At 46.1% G+C, this 25,897-nt stretch overlaps 1 protein-coding gene across 1 annotated transcript in view; it reads right to left on the bottom strand.

The window, feature by feature from the left end:
• The window catches only part of LOC138289776 (alcohol dehydrogenase 1-like), a 260,138-nt gene that overhangs the window by 81,343 nt on the left and 152,898 nt on the right, over window positions 1–25,897 (bottom strand). Inside the window, exon 6 of the mRNA XM_069230196.1 lies at window positions 22,343–22,603. Within this exon, the coding sequence (XP_069086297.1) occupies window positions 22,343–22,603 (261 nt within the window). The remainder of the gene's footprint in view (window positions 1–22,342; window positions 22,604–25,897) is intronic.

Here is a 25,897-nt window from a genome sequence, read left to right as displayed (position 1 = left end):
TCTGGTTGTGGAATGAGAAATACCAACATCTGAATATGTGATATTTTGGGGAAGACACATTTGGGATATTTTGCTAATCTGGCAGGGGCCAAAGAAAACACTTACAGAATACATTGAAAGTATGAATTACAACAAATGGAACATTTCCATAATTTCTTTAGTCTCCAACAGGGAAGTACATTTCTGTTGGATGTAGTTAAAACGCTGCTATGAATCCCTGAGGTTAAATGGACATTTCAGTTAAAGTACAATATGTAACGGGTAGTCGCTTCAGACCTCAGGAGCTCACCGCCACCTCCAACCACCTCTTTGCCCGTACTGAGCATTCTATTCAGCCGTCAGCATGACCGGATCAGAGCAGATGCGCCGCGAGCCCACAATGCCACGAGCCGGCTGCATTCCACAATACGTAATACAGAATTAAAGACACAACGATTTCCTGGACTTGACTATCTACAGCCATGCAGGCAAGGTCAATACCAAACTACACCAGAAAGACACAGCTGCGAAGTCCATTCTATGTGCTTACAGTTGCCATCCCAACCATATTATACAAAACATTCCTATAGAAGAACTCCTGAGAGACAAACCTAACTTTAACTTTTAACTTAAGCCACAATTTTTCATCTAAAAAAGCAAGGAAATCATACAAAGAATGCGCACCAGAAGCTATACAAAAATATCAATGGAAGTTAGGCAAATGGATTGACAAGCACTGCTTAGCACCAAACAAGCCAACTAATCGGGAGACCAACAGAATCATATATGATTCATCACCCAATTTTACAATGGTCATTAGTTAATCAGAAAGGTATGTAAAAAAAAACAATAGGATCTCCTAGAAAACAACCTAGAAATAATACCTCCTATTTCCGGAAATAGGATCCTGAAGAACTATGAGGTTAAATGACACATATAGCAGTCATTGTTTAAAAATAAGTAAACAACTCAACAATCATTCTTGAGCAAACCAACAGGCTTCTCCACCTGCTATAACTGTTTAGTAAATTAGGAATAGACAAAGCCACCAAGATTACATTCTCCAAAAATCTGCATTCAAATAAGGAGACAGCACCTTCTTTGCCTACCAATTACAGTGTCCATGTAACAAAATCTGTATTGCCATCACCATTTAACCTTTGAAAATCTTTGTACAGGAACATCACACTACCATGCCAATTACAGGACATTTTTTCCAAATACATGAATATCAATTACACTTCACTTTCACTGGTCCTGAACAAACCACCAGAAATCCGAGACGAGGCAATAGAGAACTTTAGTTATGAAAATGGAATTGCAAGTCTTAGGGCAAGAAGAGGTGCCATTTAGGACATTATGTTATCAAGGTAATTTCCCTATGGTGCCATCATCCAAATACTCTTGTAAAAACAGACTACAATGTGTGTATCTCTGTCTTGCACTCATGCAGTGAAAGGCACAAGGGTAACACCAATTCAATGAGAAGGCTGCATGGGTGACGCTGACAAGTCCCAGTGCTAACAGAGGGCATTGCACAGAAATAAAAAGGTGACACCACAACAATGACAAAACAACAAAACTAAGCATATGTTGGAACCGTGACATGCGCTAAACAGAGTAAACATTAAAGAGAAAGCAAGCGGGCAACTAATGGAGGGTATACACAGCTAAAACTAACCTGAAATCTCTTGGTTCAAGGGATACTGAAACAAGAAATCACATGGCACTAGTCGTGGTGGCTTAGCATCAAGTTGAGCAAAACAAAATGATGTCTCCGGGCTACTGCACATGGAAAAGTAACTGCTAGGTGAAAACAAATCAACATATCACATCCATTCTTCAAACTGCACCAAGCAAAAGACGTGAAGTAAAAAACACAGAAGCCTATGATTTTCATTCACATCTCTCTTGAAAGGCAACTGCAAGCCAGCACAGGCTGTAGAACTGAACATTGCCTCATGTGGCTTTGGGCAACATATGAACAAAGTATACTGAATCATAGAGTCGCCTTGTCAAGGGCTAGATGTTGAGTCCCTCTTGATCTGCTGATCTTCATTTGCCATCAGGAGGTTTGGGACCCACCAGCTCCCACACTACCACCTGCGGCAGGGAGAGAAAGACACCTTGATGTCAGCACAACAATCACTGGACAGGAAAAGGAATGCTTGTGTCACTGATGAAAAACAGAAATGCATATGATCAACCCTGACGAAAGGCATAAAAATACTGCTAGAAAAGAGGACTGAGAACTCCACATTGCATGTGATTGACCCTTTCTTGCATTAATGACAACGCAATATCCAAAGAGTAAACTTCTAACACTGCTTCTCATCACGCACATCCTAGAAGATATGAGGTCAACTGTGCTTTTAGTTCTTATACAGAATCCCTCGCCTCGTGCCTAGAATTTGATTGGGCGCTGCCTCATCCTGATTCTAGAAGACTTTGGAAGTGAATTTGGGCTCCATAGTTACTATATCCCAGTATGCTACATCTTGGGAGATGTACTTGTACAGGTTCAATTGTCCTAAATATTCAGAAATGATGCTACAAAGGAACCCACTCTAAAAACAGGCTTCCAGTTGGATAGACACAAAGAGAGTTCCTGTACTGAAACTTTGAAGATATTTGAAATAGTAACAAGAACGCGTGCTTCATGCACCATTTACTACCGCGCATGTTGTTAAAAATAAATATTATATTATTCTTTTATTAACCACAGAACAATGATTTGCATCAATAGGGGTGTTGTTACTTCTTTGAAGACTCCATGTCAACGAGCCTGAAGTACAGATTTTTAAACAATTATTTACTGTTAGACCTGTTGGTGGTCTTCTGACCATGGTGGTCACTTTCTGGCCTAGTTTTTAATGGTTTTGGGACTCTGTGCACTTTACCACTGCTAACAAGTGCTAAAGTGCTTGTGGTATCTCCCCTAAATCAGGGTAACATTGGTCTAACCCCAATTAGAATATTTAATTTACTTATAAATCCCTAGTTAAGTGCACTACATGTACCCAGGGCATGTACATTTAATGCTACTAGTGGGCCTGCAGCACTCATTGTGCCACCCACTCCATTAGCCTTCTAACTATGGCTCAGGCCTGCCATTGTGGAGCATACGTGTGTGGTTTTACTGCCATTTCGAGTTGGCATTTTAAACCCTGTGCAAAGTCCTAAACTTCCCTTTTATTACACATAAGTCACCCTAAATTAGGTGCTAGGTAGTCCACAGGTCTGGGTGCTATGTAAGTAACAGGTAAGTTTTGCATGTCCTGGTAGTTAAAAACTCATTTTTCACTACCGTGAGGCCTATCCCTCTCATAGGTTAACATTGGGAATTCCTTATTACACTTTTAAGCTGTAGTTCCTGATTGAGAAGGAAGGGCTATGTCATGTTTGATATCATTGGAATGGTAATGATAAACCCTCTTTACTGGAAAAGTTGGATATAATATTGCTATTATATAAATGTAACTTCTAGAAAGAGGAATTTCTCTGCTCTGACAGCTGTGTGTGCCTGCAGCCTGTCTTTAATACACGTCTGTGACAGCTGTCAGCTACACTTTGTATATTTCCTCACGACATCCAAAAACACAGGTAGGTTAGCTAAGTCTGAGCACTCAACTGCTTTCTGATGGCTCTTTCTGGTACTGATAGTCTGGAGACAGGGCTGGGTAGAAATGACCTCTGTGCACTTCATAGATTCTTCTTTGATGTCTTCCCCACTTCAGAGACTCAACTGGGTATATGTACTGGGTCTCGGACCCCACCAAATTAGTACATTTCTGGACCTGTGAAGCCTCTGCCAGGAAGAAGGACTGCTGTACTGCTTAAAAAACTGCTAATCTGCTGCCTGCTGTTCCTCTGCCTGGGTGAGAAGGATTGGACCTGCATCAATTGAGCCCAGAGTGACTCCAATGGCTAGTTGGCTTGCCTCCTGTTCTCTGAAGTCTTATGGACACAAAAGACTTCCAACAATTCTGCTAAAGCCTATGGACTCTGCCAACTGTGAGTCCTGTCCTGCCATGTGGTGCCAACCAAATCCTGGGCTCTTTCTGGCTGGTCCTGCAAGGAGCCGCGCAACAACCTCGTTGCTGTTGCCGCTTCACTATAGCATTGCCGCTGCTGTGAGGATCGAGGACACCACATTGCTGTCGACAACAGGGCTTCGCTGCTGCGAGAATCAGAGCACCACATTGCCAACTGCTCTATGTATCGTCCCTGTTGCTTGGGCCGGAATCAACACATTGTCTTCGTCCTCCGGATCAATGGCAACTCATCACTTCACTGCTTTCTTCAGCACAGACTCAGAACTGAGCCATCAACCTTGTTGTATCAATCTGACCCAATGCATCTCAAGGATCAAGGTACTCCTGCTCTGCAGGCTGTGCGTAGGTCAGGTATCTGACCAGCACTCCATCGTAGTCATATAGAACTTTTGATTTTACCCTGGTCTACCATGATATGAAAACCCTAGTTAGAGCTTTCTGCTTCTAAGCACTACAGTTTCATTTATTCATTTCAAAATTCATATGTTGAGTTCCACTTTTTGGCTTTTTGTAGTTTAGGTCTTGTTTTGCTTATTAAATCAAGCTCTATTTTTCTAACCTGGATTGTTTCTGTGTGGTGTTTTCAATGTTCTACTGTTTGAAGTGTTGCACAAATACCTTACACATTGCCTCCTAAAGTAAGCTTGACTGCTCTGGGCCAAGCTACCAGAGGGAGAGCACAGGTTAATTTACAGTGTGTATGTGACTAACTCTGATTTGAGTGGTGGTCCGTACATGGTCAGGGTTCATACCTCTTCCAACTAGAGACCCTTGTGTTTGTGCAGTGTTATACAGTCACTTGGTGTACACTACCCATCCACTTCCAAGACCATTTTGAATTCTAAATTCTCACTGATTGCATTTTTTATTTTTTCCTAAAATAATGTCTCTAACTGGAAGATTTATAGGTCTTCATGCAAAGAGAGCCACCAGGAAGGTGGAACTTCAGAAGGCCCTGAGGTCCTGGGCAGCATTCCATATTGCTTTGGATGTGACCCTGGACAGGATGAAGAGATGGATGACGCTGAGGGGATCCCTTCAGAGGAACCACCTGTAGCAGAAGGAGAGGAAATGCCCACAGAATTGGAGCTTCCTGCAAGGTCAGGGAGTAGTGTCTCTTCCTGCAGGCTCTCCCTAGAAGAACTGTTAAAGAGGAGGGAGGAGAGAGAAATTCAGGCTGCAGATTGCAAAATTAAAGATGGAGGAGTAGCTGACCTTGGAAAGGTTGACTAGTGGGAGAACTGTGAAAGAGCTGGAACTGAGAACCAAGTAATCAGAGTTCCGCAATGGTGGCAGCATAGATACTGTACCTGATGGAGATAGGAAAGTTTGCATGCCCAAGGACCTGGGGCCAGATGTAGCAAAAAACCAAATAGCGAGTTGCAATTTGCGAGTCCTTCCGACTCGCAAATTGCAACTTGCTATTTGGTATGCAGAACGGTGTCTCAGACACCGTCTGCGAGTCGGTATGGGGTCGCAAAGACCCACCTCATTAATATTAATGAGGAGGGTCGCAAATTGCGGCCCCATAGCGACTATGGGCACTCGCAAACATGGAGGCCTGCTGTAGTCAGCAGACCTCTATGTTCGTGACTGCTTATAAATAAAGCAGTTTTTTTTTTTTTTAAGTGTAGCCCGTTTTCCTTAAAGGAAAACGAGCTGCACTTAAAAAAAAATCCGAAACCTTTAGTTTCGGTATTTTTTCAGGGCAGGTAGTGGTCCCTTGGACCACTACCTGCCCTGAAAAAATTATTTGTGGTCCATTCACAAAGGGGAAGGGGTCCCATGGGGACCCCTTCCAATTTCGAGTGGGTTACCATCCACTTCAAGTGGATGGTAACTGCGACACCATTTGCGACCGCATATGAGGTCGCAAATGGTATTGCATACCACTGCGAATCGCAAATAGGAAGGGAACACCCCTTCCTATTTGCGATTCGGAAATGCATTTTGCGAGTCGGTCCCGACTCGCAAGATGCATTTCTGCATTGGAAACTCACATTTGCGACTCGCAAACAGCATTTTTGCCGTTTGCGACTCGCTAATTGTTTCCTACATCTGGCCCCTGGTTCCTAGTTATGTGGTTGGAGATGACATTGATAAGTGGTTTTCTGCTTATGAAGTTACACTCATGGTACACCGGGTTCTTGAAGAGCACTGGTGGATGGGACTGTGGAAACACATGCATACAAAGGGGAGGGGCACACTTCTGAAATTAGAGGCTGGGGACCAAACCAAGTATGCCCTCATGAAAGCCATCTTAATTGCTAAATTTGGACTGACCCCGGAAAGGTACTGTCAAAGATTCAGGGACAGCCAGAAGCTCCCCAACTAACTCTGTATAGATTTTTTTCATCACTCCAGTAAGGCAATGAATGGCTGGGTGAGGGACAGCAAAGGTGATGATTATGTTGGGTTTCACAATTTAATCATGAGAGGGCACATGCTCAGTGTCTGTTTTATAGAGTTGCGCCAGCACTGAGATGACAGTAAGCTGACTGACCCCAGTAAGACTCTCAAGAGGCGGGTGTTTCTGGGCTAGCACCAGAATGTCCAAAAAGGTATCTGGGGGGGACTCTCAGAAAAAGTTGGTCAGGGTTCCCAACAGAAGAAAAAAGGGGGGAGAAAAACATAAAAATAAAGAGTTCTCAAAAGGCTCCCAAAATAATTCCCAAGGGTGTAGTGGTAACCAGTCAAGTCTAAGTCTAAGAAGAAAGGGTATTTGACAAGCAGCCAGAGAGGTTTGTACCCCAATGTACTAAATGCTACACGCATGAAAACTCCAACTGTGACTCCATATGCCCCAAGAGGGCACAATCCCCCCCGGTGGGCAGACATCTGGGTTGATAAGTGTAACGCTTGGGGAGGAGGTAGTCCCCCTTTGGGGGACAGACCTAGAATGGAGATAGCCTCAGATGCATACTGTAGTGTGAAGTCAAGGAAAAAGCACAAAGCTCCCCTGGCCCCACTTCCTGTTATTGGCACCCGCTTTGAAACTGTGGACATTGGCATCATTGGACACCTGGACCCCAGCTAGCCCCAGGCAACAGGTTTGTCCTTGTCTTGGTGGAACATGCCACCCACTACCAAGAGGTACATTCAACAATGGTCCTGTCTGTAACAGAAACAGGTTTAGGCAAGACAATATTTCTTTAGGCCAAGCAAATGTATGAATCTAGATATATCATGAAAAGAAAAGAGAAAAGAAAACACAATGCCAGGAAGAGAAGTACCAGCACACATCATGTATTATTGTAAAAGTACATTAAATCACCTATCCCCTAGTTTCCCTGGGGGATAGAGAAATGGTGCCAAAAGCCCACATGTCTGCAAATACTTCACCATAAATGTGCAGTGGGTGGAGGCTCTGGGAGGCACAGGAGCCAGCATGAGAACTGTAAAATGTCAGCTTGTGTCTTCAGAGGAGGTCCTACCAAACACATTTTACCAAGTCATATTTGCTGACAATCATGAGAGATATTTACCGGTGGCTCTGGTTGCTGGTTGCTGTGAGCCCTGTTGTGTCTGTTGATTTTCTGTTAAGCAAAGACCTGGAGCACACTGCCTGAAAAGAGGCAGAGTCATGATGGGATTGCCTGAGTGAGTCTGTATGACTACACGGTCCATGGCTGGGTGGGAAGGGAGTCAAGGGCGTCTGGAGCCTGGAAAAATGGCCCACATAGCTGCTAACAAGAGGGGCAAGAGTCCTGGGAAACCAGTCCATAAAGCTCCTGCGGTGAAGGTTGACAGGGTCCCTGAGGGGGATGCCCCTGACCCAACTGGGGAGGACATTGCAGCACTAGGTGACCTTCCTGAGCTTGCCAGCTGGCAAGTTGAGGGTGGGCCTGCCAGGGTGGAATACTGCCAAGCCCAGCAGGAGTGTCCCTCTTTTAAGAGCTTGAGGAAACAGGCCTCAGCCAACGCAGCAGGTGAAGCCTCTTGGGATCACCTATTCTTCTTGGAGGATGATCTCCATTATAGGAAGCCTAAGGCTCCTGGTACTGGGGCAACCCATGTGCTATGCTAGTTGTGCCCCAGTGCTACAGGGCCTCCCAACTGAGTTTGGCTCAATCACACCCCTGGTAGGATATTTAGGGCAAGACAAGACCTTCACCAGATTTGTCTCCCAATGTTATTGGCCTAGAATGGAGATAGCCTCAGATGCATACTGTAGTGTGAAGTCAAGGAAAAAGCACAAAGCTCCCCTAGACCCCACTTCCTGTTATTGGCATCCACTTTGAAACTGTGGACACTGGCATCATTGGACACCTGGACCCCAGCTGGCCCTAGGCAACAGGTTTGTCCTTGTCTTGGTGGAACATGCCACCCACTACCAAGAGGTACATTCAACAATGGTCCTGTCTGTAACAGAAACAGTTTTAGGCAAGACAATATTTCTTTAGGCCAACCAAATGTATGAATCTAGATGTATCTTGAAAATAAAAGAAAACGAAAACACAATGCCAGGAAGAGAAGTACCAGCACACATCATGTATTATTGCAAAAGTACATTAAATCACCTATCGCCATGTCACATCAAGGTTGCTTCAACTTGTGCAGCATTGTGACACAAGTACTTGTCCAAAGTGACACTGTGACAAGTTGTGACCAGAAATAAAAAATGTAATACAAAGAGGAATAAAAATATGAGTGCTGAAGCTGCCTGGTGGCTGGTTGTCAAGTATCAGTTTATGCAAATCACAAAGGGAAACTAGAAGATTTCCTTAGGAGTTCAAAGGAGGAATCAAAGTTTTAATCCAGAAAAATAATGAGTGTTGATATGTCAACCTAATGTATTGGGAGCATCAGACACATCAAAAAGGGCCTTCCTCAGAGCGGGGTGGGGGAGCTACCATACGTTGCATGAAACCTTTCAAGGTGAAGTCCAATTGGAAGTTATGGGATGGTAAACCTGTTTGCTGTAACACTTTCTATGTGTACCCAACTTCGGTTACACAGGTAGTGGATAAAACCCTTCCATGGAGTGAGCTAAGGCAATTGCACTACTTCCTTTGTGTTGTGGACCCCTTCCAAAAACAGTCAATGGAATGGGCAGCCGCAGCCCCTCACTGCACTGATCAAGATGGGTTGAGCCCTCTACCCAGAGGCCATCCCTCTGAGGTCAGTGACTGCACCTGTGGTGGCTAGAGCTCTGATGAGGATCTTTACCCGTGTGGGATTCCCAAAAGAGGTAGTGTCTTACAGAGGCATTAACTTCATGTCTGCGTACATGAAGTCCATGTGGGATGAGTGTGATGTATCCTATAAGTTCACCAGACCCCCAAACCAATGGTCTTGTGGAGAAGTTCAACAAGACCTTGAATGGCATGATAATGGGTCTACCTGAACCCATGAGACTTAACTGAGACATCCTCTTGTCATGTGTTCTCTTTGACTACAGGGGGGTACCACAGAATGGAGTGGGGTTCAGTCATTTTGAACCTCTGAGCCTTGTTATGGAGAGGAAAAAACTCCCAAGAACCCTCCCTCCAACCAGGATGTAGTCAGCTACATGCTGGCCATCTGAAACCAGATGCACTACTTCAGGAAAAATGCAAAATGCAATCTTCAGGTCAACCAAGAGGTAATTAAGTTCTGGTGTGAGAAATTTGATTATTGGCTGACTTGGGTGTGAGCCTTGGTCAAGCATCAGCCACAATCCCTTGCAGGGTGAACCACATCAAGTGACTAAATTAACCTGTGCTTAACCCTGGGTAGCTGGGCATAAAAAGCAGTCAGGCTTAACGCAGAGGCAATGTGTAAAGTATTCATTCAGCACACAAACAGTAATAAGGTGAGAATACAACACAAGAAAAAACCCCAAACAAATTTAGAAAAAGAGAGACAGTTTTAATAAATTACTTGACACCAAAACCCAATTTTTAGAACCGGAGTTATGAATTTCTATAATTTAAGGATCAAAATGTCATCATCAGTTTTGGGAAATGGCCACCTGGGAACCTTTAGCACCACAACCAAGGGTTGAGGGGTAGATGGAGACCTCTTTGGGGTTCAAGACTCACTCAAGCTGGGTCCAGGTGCGGGTTCAAGATGGTGGGAGCTTATTTTTTAGGAGTTTATGCTTTATTGCGTAATTACTTAAAATCATTGCAGCAGTACAAGAGACGTTAAAAGCAATGGTGGGAGCTTGTTATGTCCCTGTGGCTCTGTACAGGAGGCTAGCTAAACTAGCCACTGGATTAACTTCTGAAGTCCTGGGCACAGGTGAAGACGCAAGGCTTCACAGCAGGGATAGGCCTCTGAAGGTTCAAGGCAGGCTTCAGAGAGCAAAACAGTCCTTCCAGGATCAGCAGCAGTCTGGTAGAATGCACAGCAGGTCACAGCAGCAAGCAGTCCTCTGAAAGTCATTCTGCAGGTCCAGTAGTGAACTGAGGAGTAGGTCTGAAAGCCCTAATTCTATACCCTGGTACCCTGATCCTAGAAGTTGGGAGAAGTTTCCAAAATGGTTCTTTGAAGTTCCAGGAGTTTCCAGCTTTCCCTGCCCTGGCTCCTAGCTGGCTGCACTTCAAATACAGGGTCGTTAACCCGATTGAGTGGTTGAATAGCACAGCCTTTTCAGGTATAAGTGGGGCTGTGCTTAGGTCCGACTCCTCATCAAGTCAGTTAATGGCCGTTCCTGGCTCTGCTAATCCCACTATTGTGTGACTGTCTGAGAGGAATTCACAAAGTCCTATCTCTCAGCTACACTCAGTCATGTGACCTAAGGCAGGCTGCAGACACAGACAAACAAACTGGGAATTTTTCACTACTAGGACTTGTAAAACTGAAAGGTACATGTCCTACCTTTTAATTTATACAGAACCCTGCCCTATGGGTTACTTAGGGTGACGTATGTAATAAAAGGTGAGTTTAAGACTTGGCAAGGTGTTTTAAATGCCAAGTCAACATGGCAGTGGGACATTGTCTTCAGTCTTCAATGGCAGGCATGGGGCATGTTTTAAAGTGCTACTTAAGTGGGTGGCACAATAAGTGCTCCAGTCCCACTGGTAGCATTTAATTAACAGGCCCTGGGTATATGATACACCACTTTATAATGGACTTACAAGTAAATTAAATATGCCAATCATGTGTATTCCAATCAAACCATGTTTAAGGGAGTGAATGCAAGCACTTTAGCACTGACTAGAAGTGATAAAGTGATAAAGTGCACAGATTCCAACAGAGCAAAAATCCAGAAAAAAGTAGTAGGAGGAAGGCAAAAAGTATGGGGGTGACCCTGTAGCGAGGGCCATTTCCAATGGCTGGTATGACCAGAAGTCAACTGTTTTGGAGTTTCAACCTGGCGCTAAAGTAAGAGTCATGGAACTAGTAGAGCCACGAGCTCTCCAGGACCACTGGACTGATCCATACAAGATCATTGAGTGAAAGGGGGAGACCACCTACCTGGAAGAATGCACCACACATAGAAAGAGAAAAAAACAAGGAAGAATAAAAGTATTCCTACTCATTGCACCTTGCTAACGCCACCCCTGGGGAGGTGTTAGATTTTGACGCTGCCTCAGTTTTATGAAAACTTGTAAATCTGAGGCATCGTCAAAAAGTGCTGCGTGTGAAGGGGCCGTATTTACAAGGTGGCGTGAAGCCACAAAAAGTGGCTTAACGCCGCCTTTCAAATACAGCCGGGCATAGCGCTACCGAAGTGTCATGAAAAGTGACGCTCTGGTGGCGCTTGGGGGATCATAAATATGCCCCAGAATTTGCAGGTTGTCAGACAGGGTGAGAGAAAGCATCAAGGAGTAAGTCTCTAAGATGATGGTGTTATGGGTTATTGAGCCCTCTAATAGTCCCTGGTCCAGCCCTGTTGTGCTGGAACGAAAGACCTCCCCACCTGGCACCATTCCAGTTCTGTGTGGAGTACAGAGGATTCAAGTCAGTCACCAGGACTGATGCACACCCCACTCCTCAAGCTGATGCTCATTTTGACAGGCTGAGTGTTGCCAAATTCCTCAGTAACTTTGATTTGACATCAGGGTACTCACAGATCACCTTGATTGAGGGAGCTAAAGAGAGGTCAGCATTTCCAACCCCAGAGGGCCACTTCCAGTTTTGGGTGATGCCTTCTGAATTGAAAAATGCTCCTGCTACCTTACAAAGGTTGGTTAACAGGGTCCTGGCGGGTAAGGAGGCTCTTTATGCCATCCACTTAGATGACATAGCTGTCTATAGTTTCAGCTGGAAGGAACACCTGCACCACCTCTGTGAGGTGCTTCCGGCCCTGCACCATACAGGCCTGACTATCAAGGTCAGTATGTGCCAGACTGGGCAGGGTTTCGTTGTGTATTTGGTTCACATGGTAGGTTGGGGCAAGGTGCAGCCTCTTCAGGCCAAGATTGAAACCATCATGGCCTGGCAACCACATAATACCCAAACGGAAGTGAAAGCCTTCCTAGGCCTCGTAGGCTACTACAGGAGATTTGTTAAGGGTTATGGCACCATTGTTGCCCCTTTAAATGAGCTGGCTTTGAAGAAGCAGCCCAGATGGTTGATCTGGACATCGACTTGTCAAAAACCCTTTGACATTCTCAAAGAAGCCATGTGCACAGCACCTGTACTGAAGGCACCTGTCTTCTCCAAATAATTAATCATGCAAATGGATGCTTTAGAGCATGGTATAGGGGCACTCTTAGTACAGCTAAATGATGAGGTTCTAGACCAATAAGTAGCCTTCATTAGTAAGAGTTCAGCTCCATGGGAACAGAGGTGGAGTGCTACTGAAAGAGAAGCTCTTGCTGTGGCCTTGACACTGAAAAAGCTGAGACCATGCCTGTTTGGGAATCACTGCTTGGGTCAGACAGACCACAGACCCCTCAGATAGCTCATTCTGTTGAGGGATGAAAATTTCAAATCATTGGTGTGGTCTATCTCCCTACAGGGAATGGACTCTACGGTGGGACACAGACCAGTGCCAGAACACACCATTGCTGATGGCTTCTCTGGGTTTTTCTGCCTTAGTAAAAATAACTCCCAAGGGGTTTGGTATCTCTCCCCACTTTCAGCTGGGGGGACATATGTTAGACCTGAAAGCCTTAGGCCTTAGAAAGCCTCCCCCCAACTTTTACCCTGCCTCTCTCCATTTTCAGACCTCATTTTTGCTGGTTTTAGGACTCGGTGCACTTTACCACTGCTAACCAGTACTAAAGTGCGAGTGCACTCTCCCCTAAATCAGGGTAACATTGGCCTAACCCAATTTGCATATTTAATTTTCTTAAGTGCGCTACATGTACCCAGGGCATGTAAATTAAATGCTACTAGTAGGCCTGCAGCATTCATTGTGCTACCTGCTCCAGTAGCCCCCTTAACATGGCTCAGTACTGCCACTGCAGATCCTATGTATGCAGTTTTATTGCCACTTTGACATTTAAAACCCTTTGCAAAGCCTTTAACTCCTTTTTGATCACTCCTAAGGTAGGCCCTGTGTAGCCTAAAGGGCAGGGTGCTGCATAAGTAAAAAGAAAGGCATATAGTTTTAAGTTTTGCATGTACTGGTAGTGAAAGCTCCCAAATTATTTTCTTACTACTGTGAGGCCCACCCCTCTCATAGGTTAACATTGGGAATTCCTTATTACACTTTTAGGATGTAATTCTTGATTGAGAAGGAACGCCACCTTGTAAAAATGGCCCTTTGCATGGAAGGGGCGTGCAGTGGGTGTTGCACTGGGTGTGCTACAGCAACACTCATTGGATTTTGATGCTGCCTCACATTTACAAGTTTTCATAAACCTGAGGCAGCGCCAAAATTTAACGCCACCCTGGGGGTGGCGTTATCAAGGCCCAAGGAGGAGGAATAACTAAGGGCCAGAAGTAGTTAGCTAAAAAATAGCGAGTCGGAAATTGCGAGTAGTTGCGACTCGCAATTTCCAACTCGCAAACTGGTATCCAACAAGAAAAAGCGACTTCATTTTGCGACTCGCAAATGAAGTTGCACCGCTGATTGCGAGTCCGCTGTTTGCGAGGTCGCTTCTTGCGACCTCGCAAAAAACGAACACGCAAATTGCGAGTGGGTGTCGCAAATTGCGACTGTGCCTCAAATTGCATGCAGGTGCAGCAGAACAGTCTGGAAAACATTTCCTGGCTCTTGCTGATGACATCACAGCCAGGAAGTTTACAAATACACCTGGGAGGAGGGAGGACCACACCCTTTCCAACTGCTGAACAACCACCAGGAGGAACAGCAGCAAGAATGGAGGACTCTGGCAGGAAGAGAAAACTGAAGTTTTCAGAAAAGGAACTGGAGCTGCTGACAGATGAATGCTGCCAGCACCATGACCAGCTATTTGGAAGGGCTGCCCTGAGTGTGCCAGAGACTGAAAAAAGGAGGATTTGGAATGACATCCAGGAGAAGTTCAACGCCATAGGGGTGAGCCACAGGAGTATTGATGAACTCAAAAAGAGATGGTATGACCTGTGCTCCAGGACCAAGGAGAGGGTGGCAGAGCACCTCTGGGAGATGAGGGGCACAGGAGGAGGCCCATCCACCGTCCCACCACCCACACCCATGGAGGCAGTGGCTGGAATGGGAGAGCTGGACACGTCAGCGCCAGGAACATCAACAAGTGAGTACCATGAAACATGCATATACACCCATATCTGCCATACCCCCACCCACCCAGTACACAGCAGCATGCACAACAAAATTAGCTCCATTCCAGACTTGCAACCACCAGAATGGTGCATTATGGGCAATGTAGTTCAGTAGTCAGCTAATAGGCAACAGTTTATTAGGAAGCATACAACAGATGTTAGATGCTGACAGTGTGTTCCCTATGTCCCACAGGTCTCCCACAAGACATCCTCACCAGCCAGTCCGTCCAGGGTGCAGAGAGCAGCCAACAGGCAGCACAGGAGTCAGGAGCAGCCACTACAGGGCCTAGCACCCCCCAACCACAGTCCCCTCCAGCTGCACCAATGGACATTGGGGAGATCGATACAGCACCCGGTCCCAGCCACAGTGCCATACAGCTGGACCCTGATGCTCCACCGCACCGCAGACGCCGAGTCCATGTCCCTGCAGTCTCCCAGGAGGATGTAGGTGACACTTCCATGTCCGCCGCGGAGGCAGCCCTCATCAGTGGTCAGCGCCTGCAAACAAGTCAGATGAGAGTTATATCAGGGGCCATGCAGCGTATGGAGCGGAATTTCACCACAGGGCTGGCACAGGTGCACACAGACTTCCAAAGCCTGAACAATCATGTCGGTGACCTTGCACTTTCCATCCGTCAACTTGTAACTGAACTAGTGTCAGAGAGAGAGAGTGCAAGGCGCCGTGAGCAGCAACTCATACACCGGTTGGACCGCATGGCTGCATCAATCGTCCGCCTGGCAGTCAACACCACAGGGCTGTCACGCCGTACAGTCAGTTTGCAGGTTGACTTGGGCCACTTTGCAGGGGATGTGGCTCGGGGACTGGGACGGATTAGCCACGCTGTGGACATGATGGAGGCAAGACAGGTGGCTAGGGGCACAGCAGACACACCTCAAGATAGTGCATCTGCCACGGACACAAGGTTATTGAGGAGTGGCAGTGCACGTCAGGGATCTGCTGACACTCCAAGCACTAGCCATGCTGGGCGTCCCAGGCGGAGGAGTTGAGCCTATGCACTTGCAGACACTTGAGGCACATGAGGTGAATGTGTCCTCATTGCAGGTGAACATTTACAGCCCCTTCCCAAAAGTTCAGTTCATAATTACTTAGGTTCACTTAGTAAAAGTTCTTGTTTGTTCCACTTCACAACTGGGCTCTTTGTGTGTGACATTAGTGTGTGTGGTGACAGTTAGCACATACCTTCCAAAGTATTGGTTTGCAATGTGGTCCCGAATCTGTCTGCCTTGATTTGCAATGCTTCTATCCCCATGATGGTGATGTGGTAGCTCTTGCTCGTCATCCTCCGAATCTGGGTCTTCAGGGGTTAGATGTAGCCCACGTCTGGTAGCAATGTTGTGCAGTATAGCGCATGCGCCAACGATCTTGAATGCTGTTATTGGGGCATACTGGAGCGCACCTCCACTTCTGTGGAGGCATCGGAATCTTGCCTTCAACAGTCCAAAGGCCCTCTCTATGACATTTCGGGTCCTCCTATGTGCACTGTTGTATCGCCTCTCATTCTCATTGCTGGGTGTTAAGTACGGGGTAAGTATCCATGGTCATAGCGCATATGCACTGTCACCTGTTTGGCATAAATGGACAATGTTAGGAGGGCATGGATGGTTTCTACAGTGACCTGTGTGTATGGCTGCAGGGTGTATTCAGCAATACCTAAGAGATATCCATCTCCAAACTCCCCACGTTCTAGGCGTTGGTGTATCCCACTGTGCCTGAAAATGTATGAGTCATGGGTACTCCCAGGAAATTTGGCTACCATGTCAGTGATGACATAATGGGCGTCACATACAACCTGGATGTTCAGTGAGTGGGTACACTTCCGGTTGCGGAACAGATATTCCAGATTTGCAGGAGGGCATATTTGTATATGTGTCCCGTCTACACACCCTATTACTTGAGGGAAGTTGGCAATCCTGTAGAATTCCAACTTGGTGCTGTTGATTTCTGCCTCATTCCTGGGTAGGTATATGTATCTGGACATGTGTGTGAGTATGGCATCTATGAAACATCTGAAGAACCGTGAGAGTGCACTTTGGGATACCCCACCTGCCACAGCAATGACCCCCTGATAGCTACTCAAGGCCAAGAGGTGCAGTGAGCATAGCACTTGCACATGTGAAGGGGATGGCGCTGCCGTGCACAGTCTGGCGTTGCAGCTGCGGATTGAGTAGATCTATTAATTCTAATATTGCTGCACTGCTGAGTCTGTATTTATCATATTTCTCCTCCTCTGTTTTTTGGAAAAGTGTCTGCCTGGTTCTGTATAACCTCTCCTGTCTCTGGCTCCTCCTTCTCCTCTGCTTTGCGGCGTGGACTCTCCTCCTCCTTGCTATCACATATATCTCCGCCATCTTGAGTAACCCGGGTGCCTTCTGAGTCTCCTTTTATACTTTGGTTCTGGTTACCACCTGCTCTGAGTTAGTGGTAAATTGGGTGTGCAAAATGGGCTTTTTGCGACTAGTCGCAATTTGCGAGTGGCTTTTTCATATGGTTTGCGACTCGCAAATTGCGACTTCCTATTTGCGGGTCGCACTATGGGGTCGCAAATTTTGCGAGCCAATAATGGCTCGCATGGCAATTTGCGATTCGGAAATGGGGTTTTTGCATCCCTTTATTCCTTCTCGTTTTTTGCTTTTTCCATGTGTGCTGCATTCTGCAGCATGCATAGTAAGAGAAAAATGCCAGAAATTACTGTTTATGTGTGGGAAGGTGTCCCTTCCTTCACATAAACAATGACTTCAAAATGATGCTTTGGCTTTCTGCAGCACACACAGAAGTGCCAAATCGCCACTAGTGATTGTTTCGTTACAGGAAGGGACACCTACCCACACATAAACAATCAAACCCCTCAAAGCAGACATCCTGCACAATGGTGCAAGGATGCCTCACCCTGCCCCAGCCCCACTTACCTCACCGAGTCCCCTCCCGATCCTTACTCCTCTCCTCTTCGCCCTTCTCCTGCCCTTCCTTAAACTTTCCCCACCTCTAAAAAAAGAAATTCCCCGACACCCGACCCAGTCCCTAAAAAACGAAACTACTGTGACCCCCATCCACCTTAAGCCCTAAAAAATAAACTACCATGACCGCCACACCCTAAGCCATAAAAAATAAACGACCCGACTTCCACCCCCCCTAAAAAATAAACTACCCTGACCCCCACCCAGCCTAAGCCCTAAATCCACCCCACTGATAGAAACTACCCTCCAACCCTGCCCCAGGCTCACTTACCTCTCTGAGTCCTCTCCCGATTCTTCCTGCTCCTTCCGCACCACTACACTGCTTTATGCCTTATGTCTGCCTTAACCGCGCATATGTGTGGTTTAGGCACATGCGTAATTAAAGCATAGAAAAAGGCAGTTGTGGTTTAGGCAAGTGCTGTTCCTATGCGTGGTAAACATTGACGGGGCTTAGGTCCCGTTATTTAGGACATTTCCCACTCCTCCTCCATATAACTATAAAAAAAGCCCATGGGATTTGACTGACAAAAATCTATTATCCAGCTGTACATTCTGTATTTTGCTTTCCTTATCTAAAGCAGGGCTTCAGATATAAGAGGGTGGATCAAAAATCAATTCTGTCTAGCTATTACATGATCTTGGTATTATTTAAGGCAGCGCTTGGTACAAAACACCTTTTACCATGGAACTGTGAAAGCTAATTTGAAAGGTGATCATATCTGACAATAACATTTGTAGTGTAGCATTTTGTTGTGGTGGTTATACATTGTGTTGTTTTTTTACTGCTGTATTTATGCTGCACTACTGAATTGAACTGTTTACCACTGTCTAAAGTGAAATATATTGATTCTCCAGATTTTCCACTATTTAAGGCAACACTTAGCCCCAAACTGTGCGGTAGAAACCTCGTTTAAAGTTAGCACTCCCGCGCTCACTTTATATGGTATGCCACCCTCCCCACCCCCCATGTGTAGCTGAAGTGTACTTTCTGGTGATTAAATACATGTTCTGTCATTTGGATTGACTGGTGCATAGACTAAGGGGTGGATTTATTGAAAGTGGTGCTGCACTAAGTGCAGCACCACTTTCCCTGCGCCCCTTAGCACCCCCCTACAGCCACCATGTGTGCGCCGTATTTAAAATACAGCGCACCATGGTGCAGGGTAGGGGGCAATAGCAAATTTCTCATGACGCTATTGATGTACTCTGCCGGAGTAGTGCCAAAATATTGGCCCATTCTAAAGAATGGAAGCTCCCTTTTAACGCCTGCTCTTGAGTGCCGTAAAAAATGGCCCAAGGAAATCTCATAGATTTCCTTACGCCATTTTTCAAGCTCCCCTAATGGGGGAACGTCCCCTTTTCATACTTCATGCCTGGTGCAGGTATAATGTAGCTCAAAGGGTTAAAGGGTGGTGCAATGCATGCATTGCGCCACCCTGTAAATACAGCGCGGGGATTTCAGCCTCGTTGAGCCACATTAACGTAAAAAATAATGATGTTAATGTGGCGCAAGGTGGCGCTAGGGCATTATAAATATGCCCCTAAGTTTTTAGCACCTGACAATTAGGCCCATATTTATACTTTTTTAGTACCGCATTTGCGCCACTTTTTGATGCAAAAACGGCGCAAACTTGCAAAATACAATTGTATATTTCAAGTTTTTGCCGCTTTTGCGTCAAAAAATGACACCAATGTGGCGCTAAAAAAGTATAAATATGGGCCTTAGGCCCGTATTTATACTTTTTTTGCGCCGCATTTGCGTCATTTTTTGACGCAAAAACGGCGCAAACTTGCAAAATACCATTGTATTTTGTAGGTTTGCGCCGTTTTGCGCCAAAAAGCGGCGCAAATGCGGCGCTAAAAAAAGTATAAATACGGGCTTAGTGTATATGGCTGTGAAAAGTCAGCTGACACCAGCACAATCAATTTCACTTGGGCCCCTACTATGGGCCTTATTTATACTTTTTGGTGCAAAACTGCACTAAGGCAGTTTTGCCCCAAAAAGTTTTGCACCGGCTTGCACCATATTTTAGCACCAGCTGGGCACCATATTTATGGAATAGTGCAAGCAGGTGCAAAGGGTAGGCTAGCTTAAAAAAAAATTACGTTAGGCAGTTTTGAGTCAAAATAAATGATTCTGACCAGATTAGCATCATTTTTTGACGCTAAGGGGCATATTTATACTCTGTTTGCACTGAATTAGCGTCATTTTTTAAAATTCTAATTCAGTGCAAAACTAACTCCATATTTATACTTTGGTGCTAGACCCGTCTAGCACCATATTTATGGAGTTAAAGTCATTTTTTGGAAGTGGAAACCTACCTTGCCTTAATGAGATGCAAGGTAGGCGTTCCCGTGCAAAAACATGACTCTATGGCCTTAACACCATATTTATACTCCCATGTAAAAATGGTGCAAGGGAGGGAGGAGGGGTCAAAAAATGGGGCAAAGCTTGCTTTGCCCCATTTTTTAAGACCTGGGTCTGGGCAGGCCTTAGGGGACCTGTGGCCCTATTTCCATGGTGGAACACCATGGAATGAGCCCTGAGGTGCCCTACCTAGGCCCTAGGGGCACCCCCACCCACACTAGAGGGACTGCGAGGATGGGGGACCCCATCCCAGGTAAGTACAGGTAAGTGCATTTTATTTTTGAAAGTGCCATAGGGGGCCCTGAAATGGGTCCCTATACATGGCACAGGGTGCAATGGCCATGCCCAGGGGACCCCGGTCCTCTGTGCTGGCCACTAGGGTGGTGGGCATGACTCCTGCCTTTTCTAAGGCAGGAGTCATGTGGCATGGTAGGTTTAGCACCATAAAATTATGCTAATCTGGTTAGAGTCATTTTTTTTACTCTAACCTGCCTAAAGCCATTTTCTGGTGCTAAACCCTCTTCTTCTATACTGCCAGCTCCACCCGACTAAAGTCATTTTTTTAAAACTCTAGCCTTCCCTTTGCACCGGCTTGCACCATTCCATAAATATGGTGCCCGGGTGGTGCACAGAAATGGTGCAAGCCGGTGCTAAACGTTTTGGTGCAAAACTGAGTTAGTGCAGTTTTGCAGCAAAAAGTATAAATAAGGGCCAATATTTTGTAAGTTTGCGCCACTTTTGCGTCATAAAATGACGTTAATGCAGTGCAAAAAAAGTTTAAATCAGGGCCTTGGTGCTAGATGGGTCTAGCACCAAAGTATAAATATGGAGTTAGTTTTGCACCGAATTAGAGTAAAAAAAAATGACACTAATTCGGTGCAAACAGAGTATAAATATGCCCCTATGTGAGCACCGAGCAGTTTTAATCAGAAGACTGGTAGTGCTAGTTTTCAAAGCTAGTGGTGATAAATGTCCTCGTTCTAAAATCAAACACAAGTGCAATGCCCTCAATGAATACAGCTGATTGATTTGTTGTGTAATGAATACTGTAAGACTGTGCTGTAGTTTAAGGGGGATCGATGTGTTGCGTAAAAGTGGTTATTCTGTGGCCAAGGTTAGCAGGCGGTAGGCAAACCAGGTAGCATTGCTTGTGCACAAACATTTACAAACAACTGCATCAGCACAATCGATAACATTATCAGTATTCCGAATTTCAAAATGAGTACAGAGATAAGCAATGCATGCAAATATTCTGCTCGGAGTACACCTCGATTGCCACATTGAAGCTAATATTTCACAATAAGAATGGTACTGGATTTTGAGTGACTGACTCGGATACCAAAGAGCCGGCATGATTTATTTTCCAGTACCAATGCTAGGTTGAGTGAATTATAAAAATATTTCTTATTAGTCTTCTGAGCCATCAGTCATACGCGCCACTGTCCAATGAGAGAGGGCCCTAATATCTTGTACCTCTTAAGATGGCTTCTTTTGTACTCCATATCATAAGGAAGTGCTTGGCATCAATACAATGGGACTGTTCGGCAAAGATTTTGCTACAAGGAAAACCGATCCATTCTTCTAGTGCTTTTGGCTTACTTCAGAATTCCTTAAGTAAGCTATCAGTAATATCCGCTTGTACCTGCCTGTATGTGAAACTCGGGAGTAAGCCGGAAGTGTTTCAAAAGTAAGCCACAGCAAAATCTTTGTAAATCGGCCTTATGACTTTCTTACACAATTGAAAAACCATCCCTGTGTCCAATTCTGGACATAAAAGATAGGCAGCCTCTACATGAATTTTAAAGTAGAAAATGTAAACATATGGTCAGGTTTCAATGTTGAATACAAATATGCAGATATGTGATAATAGTTAAATGGATGGCACCGTACAAGGGAGCAGTTTGCCCTCCCTGCCACGGAGAGCACCCATCACCCTCACAGCTAGAATAATTTTAAGGGATACAGTTGCACTAGCAAGACACCATGGTCTCGGTTACTTCATACACACGCCTCAGGCTGGACAATGAACATAGCAATCCTTCCAATGCCATACCTTCATAACGGTACAGCAGATCTCCGATACACACCAAGCAAACTCCCAAACAGATACACAAAAGATTAACTCATGATCCTGCTCAAACAGAAAACAGACTCCAGCTTGTATCGAAATTTGTCAGGACAAGGGAACGAAGGTACGCAATCCCGACAGAACTGTGAGGCTACACTAATGGGCATACAGTGCTATACATTTTTTTCACAAATATAACATAGTATATGAAACAACTATAGCTCTGCTTTGCACTTCTTGTGCGTTCAAGTTTTAGCAGAAGAAAGAGCTGCTTCTCAGCGCAAGTTGACATACCGTAAGATCAGTGGTTCCAACACACTCGAAGGAATAGTCTGCGCCACCGTCCGTCATCTCAACGATCACCTCGTGGATGGGTTTGTTGAAATCCTGGGGACTGATGCATTCAGTGGCTCCTAATACTCTCGCCTTTGCAAACTTATCCTTATTAATGTCAACCGCAATGATCCGTGCAGCACCAGCAACTTGGCAACCAATTACGGCAGATAGGCCTATTCCTCCCAGACCAAAAACGACACAAGTAGACCCAGGGTGAACCTGCAAATAAAGAAAAGATGGTAAGGAAATCAGGGCGAGCTGCAAGGTTGATTTACTAAAGAAGGATGAGAAAATGGTGCTGTTCGAAGAATCTTTTTGAATTAACTTTGATACAGGACCACTCTTTCACTTTTCAATCAAAAGGGTTGGGCATCATTATCCTTCACTGGAATTACTGTTACCAAATTTCCTGGTAACGTCAGGGAGATTAGCTGGCTATAACATATGGAAATTGGAATTACCATGCTGAATTCTACATGCTTTTACCAAGTGTTTCACCCAGACACTTCGTCTGCCTGCAGTAGGTGACATCTCTGACCTGCAGTGTTATTAACTCAACATCTATATATACTGATAATATGTATTCTTACTTAAATATACTTACCAGCTTGCTATTTGACAGCTAATTTTGAGTCATTACTTTTCTGCACATTATAATTGTTTTCAGATATTCTGGTTGTAAACTATTAGGAGGGCAGCAAAGAACGTCAAAAAGATGAGAAGGGACAATCTATTAAGGACAAGGCCTGTGGGGTTACTGAAAGATAAGCATATGCACATATTGTGAATGTTAATTAAGCAGGTAAAGAATTTATAAGCTATTACACATAACAACTTATCGAAATCAATGGACATGACTAAGGACAGTAGAATTGGAGGAATACAACCATGCTATTTTACAAATGGGTGAACTAAGAGGAGATAAGGCACTGGTGGGTAATTTAAGCTGAGAACCTGTTAAGCAGGGAGTGATAGGGATCTTCTAGAAGGCATGAAGTGTAGGGTGATAAGGTATTTTGTTAAATAAGACAATTTTATTGATTTTTCAGAGACAAAACATCAACAGTACAGGGCAGAAAAGTATTACACAATCTGAGAGAATTTAGCCACGCTGAGCGCAGTACAGCATCATGCAAGTACATATTCGACCCTTCACCTGTGCTATATTTTGTAAAACGTTTGTGGGCATCCTCTTGCAGCATATATAGGTTCCTCACCTTTGGCACACCAAGCAGCTAAAGTTGGGGGCATGCCAGAGGCCCAAGCCCGGGCTATGTTTCACTTGGCTGTTAGCTTTACCATCCCAACGGATGCTTGATCTCCCATAGAGCCACCCACGTCCTCCAGTATCCCTGTATTGCTTTGTACTGGCTTCTGTTGGCTACATTGTGTGTGGTGCTCTGTGGGAAAGTATGATGTGGGGAGCCTCTGTATCCTGGACCCTGCCAGGTTGTTGGTATTTCGTGGTGATCAATCTTAGGCACCCACCGAACTGAAAGGACAAGCATTTTCAATCAGCTTTATTTCTGGGTCAAATCAAATCAAATCATTAACATTTATAAAGCGCGCTACTCACCCGTGCGGGTCTCAAGGCGCTAGGGGGGAAAGGGGGGGGTTATCGCTGCTCGAACAGCCAAGTCTTTAGGAGTCTCCGGAAAGCGGAGTGGTCCTGGGTGGTCCTGAGGCTGGTGGGGAGGGAGTTCCAGGTCTTGGCCGCCAGGAAGGAGAAAGATCTCCCACCCGCCGTGGAGCGGCGGGTGCGAGGGACGGCAGCAAGTGCGAGGCCAGCGGAGCGGAGGGGGCGGGTGGGGACGTAGAAGCTGAGGCGTCTGTTGAGGTATTCCGGTCCCTTGTTGTGGAGGGCTTTGTGTGCGTGGGTGAGAAGACGGAAGGTGATCCTTTTGCTGACTGGGAGCCAATGCAGGTGTCTCAGGTGTGCGGAGATGTGGCTGTTGCGGGGTACGTCGAGGATGAGGCGGGCCGAGGCGTTTTGGATGCGTTGCAGGCGGTTTTGGAGTTTGGCGGTGGTCCCGGCGTAGAGGGTGTTGCCGTAGTCCAGGCGACTCGTGACAAGGGCGTGGGTCACGGTTTTTCTGGTGTCGGCGGGGATCCAGCGGAAGATCTTGCGGAGCATGCGGAGAGTGAGGAAGCAGGCGGAGGACACGGCGTTGACTTGCTTGGTCATGGTGAGAAGAGGGTCCAAGATGAAGCCGAGGTTGCGGGCGTGGTCTGCGGGGGTCGGTGCGGTGCCGAGGGCCGTGGGCCACCAGGAGTCGTCCCAGGCGGACGGGGTGTTGCCGAGGATGAGGACTTCCGTTTTTTCAGAGTTCAGCTTTAGGCGGCTGAGCCTCATCCAATCTGCGACGTCCTTCATACCCTCTTGTAGGTTGGTCTTGGCGCTGGCGGGGTCCTTGGTGAGGGAGAGTACAAGTTGGGTGTCGTCGGCGTAGGAGGTGATGATGATGTCGTGCTTGCGTACGATGTCGGCGAGGGGGCTCATGTAGACATTGAAGAGTGTCGGGCTGAGCGATGAGCCTTGAGGTACGCCGCAGATGATCTTGGTGGGTTCTGAGCGAAACGGAGGGAGGTAAACTCTTTGGGAGCGGTTAGCGAGGAAGGAGGCGATCCAGTCCAGGGCCTGGCCTTGGATCCCGGTGGAGCGTAGGCGGGTGATTAGGGTGCGGTGACAGACGGTGTCAAAGGCAGCCGAGAGGTCGAGGAGAATGAGGGCGACTGTTTCACCGTTGTCCATCAGGGTTCTGATGTCGTCTGTGACTGAGATGAGGGCGGTTTCCGTGCTGTGGTTGGTTCGGAATCCGGTTTGTGAAGGGTCGAGCAGGTTGTTGTCTTCCAGGAAGGTGGCAGCTGTTTGTTGACGGTCTTTTCTATTACCTTGGCTGGGAAAGGTAGAAGAGAGATGGGGCGGAAGTTTTTCAGGTCGCTTGGGTCAGCCGTAGGTTTCTTTAGTAGGGCGTTGACTTCAGCGTGCTTCCAGCATTCGGGGAAGGTAGCAGAAGAAAAAGAAGAGTTGATGACGGTCTGGAGGTGCGGGGCGATGATGTCGTCGGCTTTGTTAAAGATGAAGTGCGGGCAGGGGTCCGAAGGGGCGCCGGAGTGGATAGAGTTCATGATGGATTTGGTTTCTTCCGTGTTGATGTGGGTCCAGTTGTTGAGGGTGATGTCCGGGGAAGCGGGTTCAGTGGTGTATGGTTGGGTCTGGTGTCCGAAGCTGTCGTGGAGGTCGCTGATCTTGCGATGGAAGAAAGTGGCGAGGGATTCGCACAAATCCTGTGAGGGTGTGACGGCGTTGGCGCTGGCGCTGGGGTTGGAGAACTCTTTGACGATGCTGAAGAGTTCTCTGCTGTTGTGGCTGTTTTTGTCTAGTCTGTCGGTGAAAAAGTTCCTTTTGGCAGTGCGGATCAGGTGGTGGTGTTCGCGTGTAGCGTTCTTGAGGGCGGTCATGTTGTCTGCGGTGTGGTCCTTGCGCCAGGCCTTCTCAAGGGCACGACAAGT

Source organism: Pleurodeles waltl, chromosome 1_1, assembly GCF_031143425.1.
Source record: "Pleurodeles waltl isolate 20211129_DDA chromosome 1_1, aPleWal1.hap1.20221129, whole genome shotgun sequence".
Classification (NCBI taxonomy): Eukaryota; Metazoa; Chordata; class Amphibia; order Caudata; family Salamandridae; genus Pleurodeles; species Pleurodeles waltl.
Note: the sequence above shows the minus strand (reverse complement) of the source record. Positions and strands in the feature narration are given on the sequence as shown.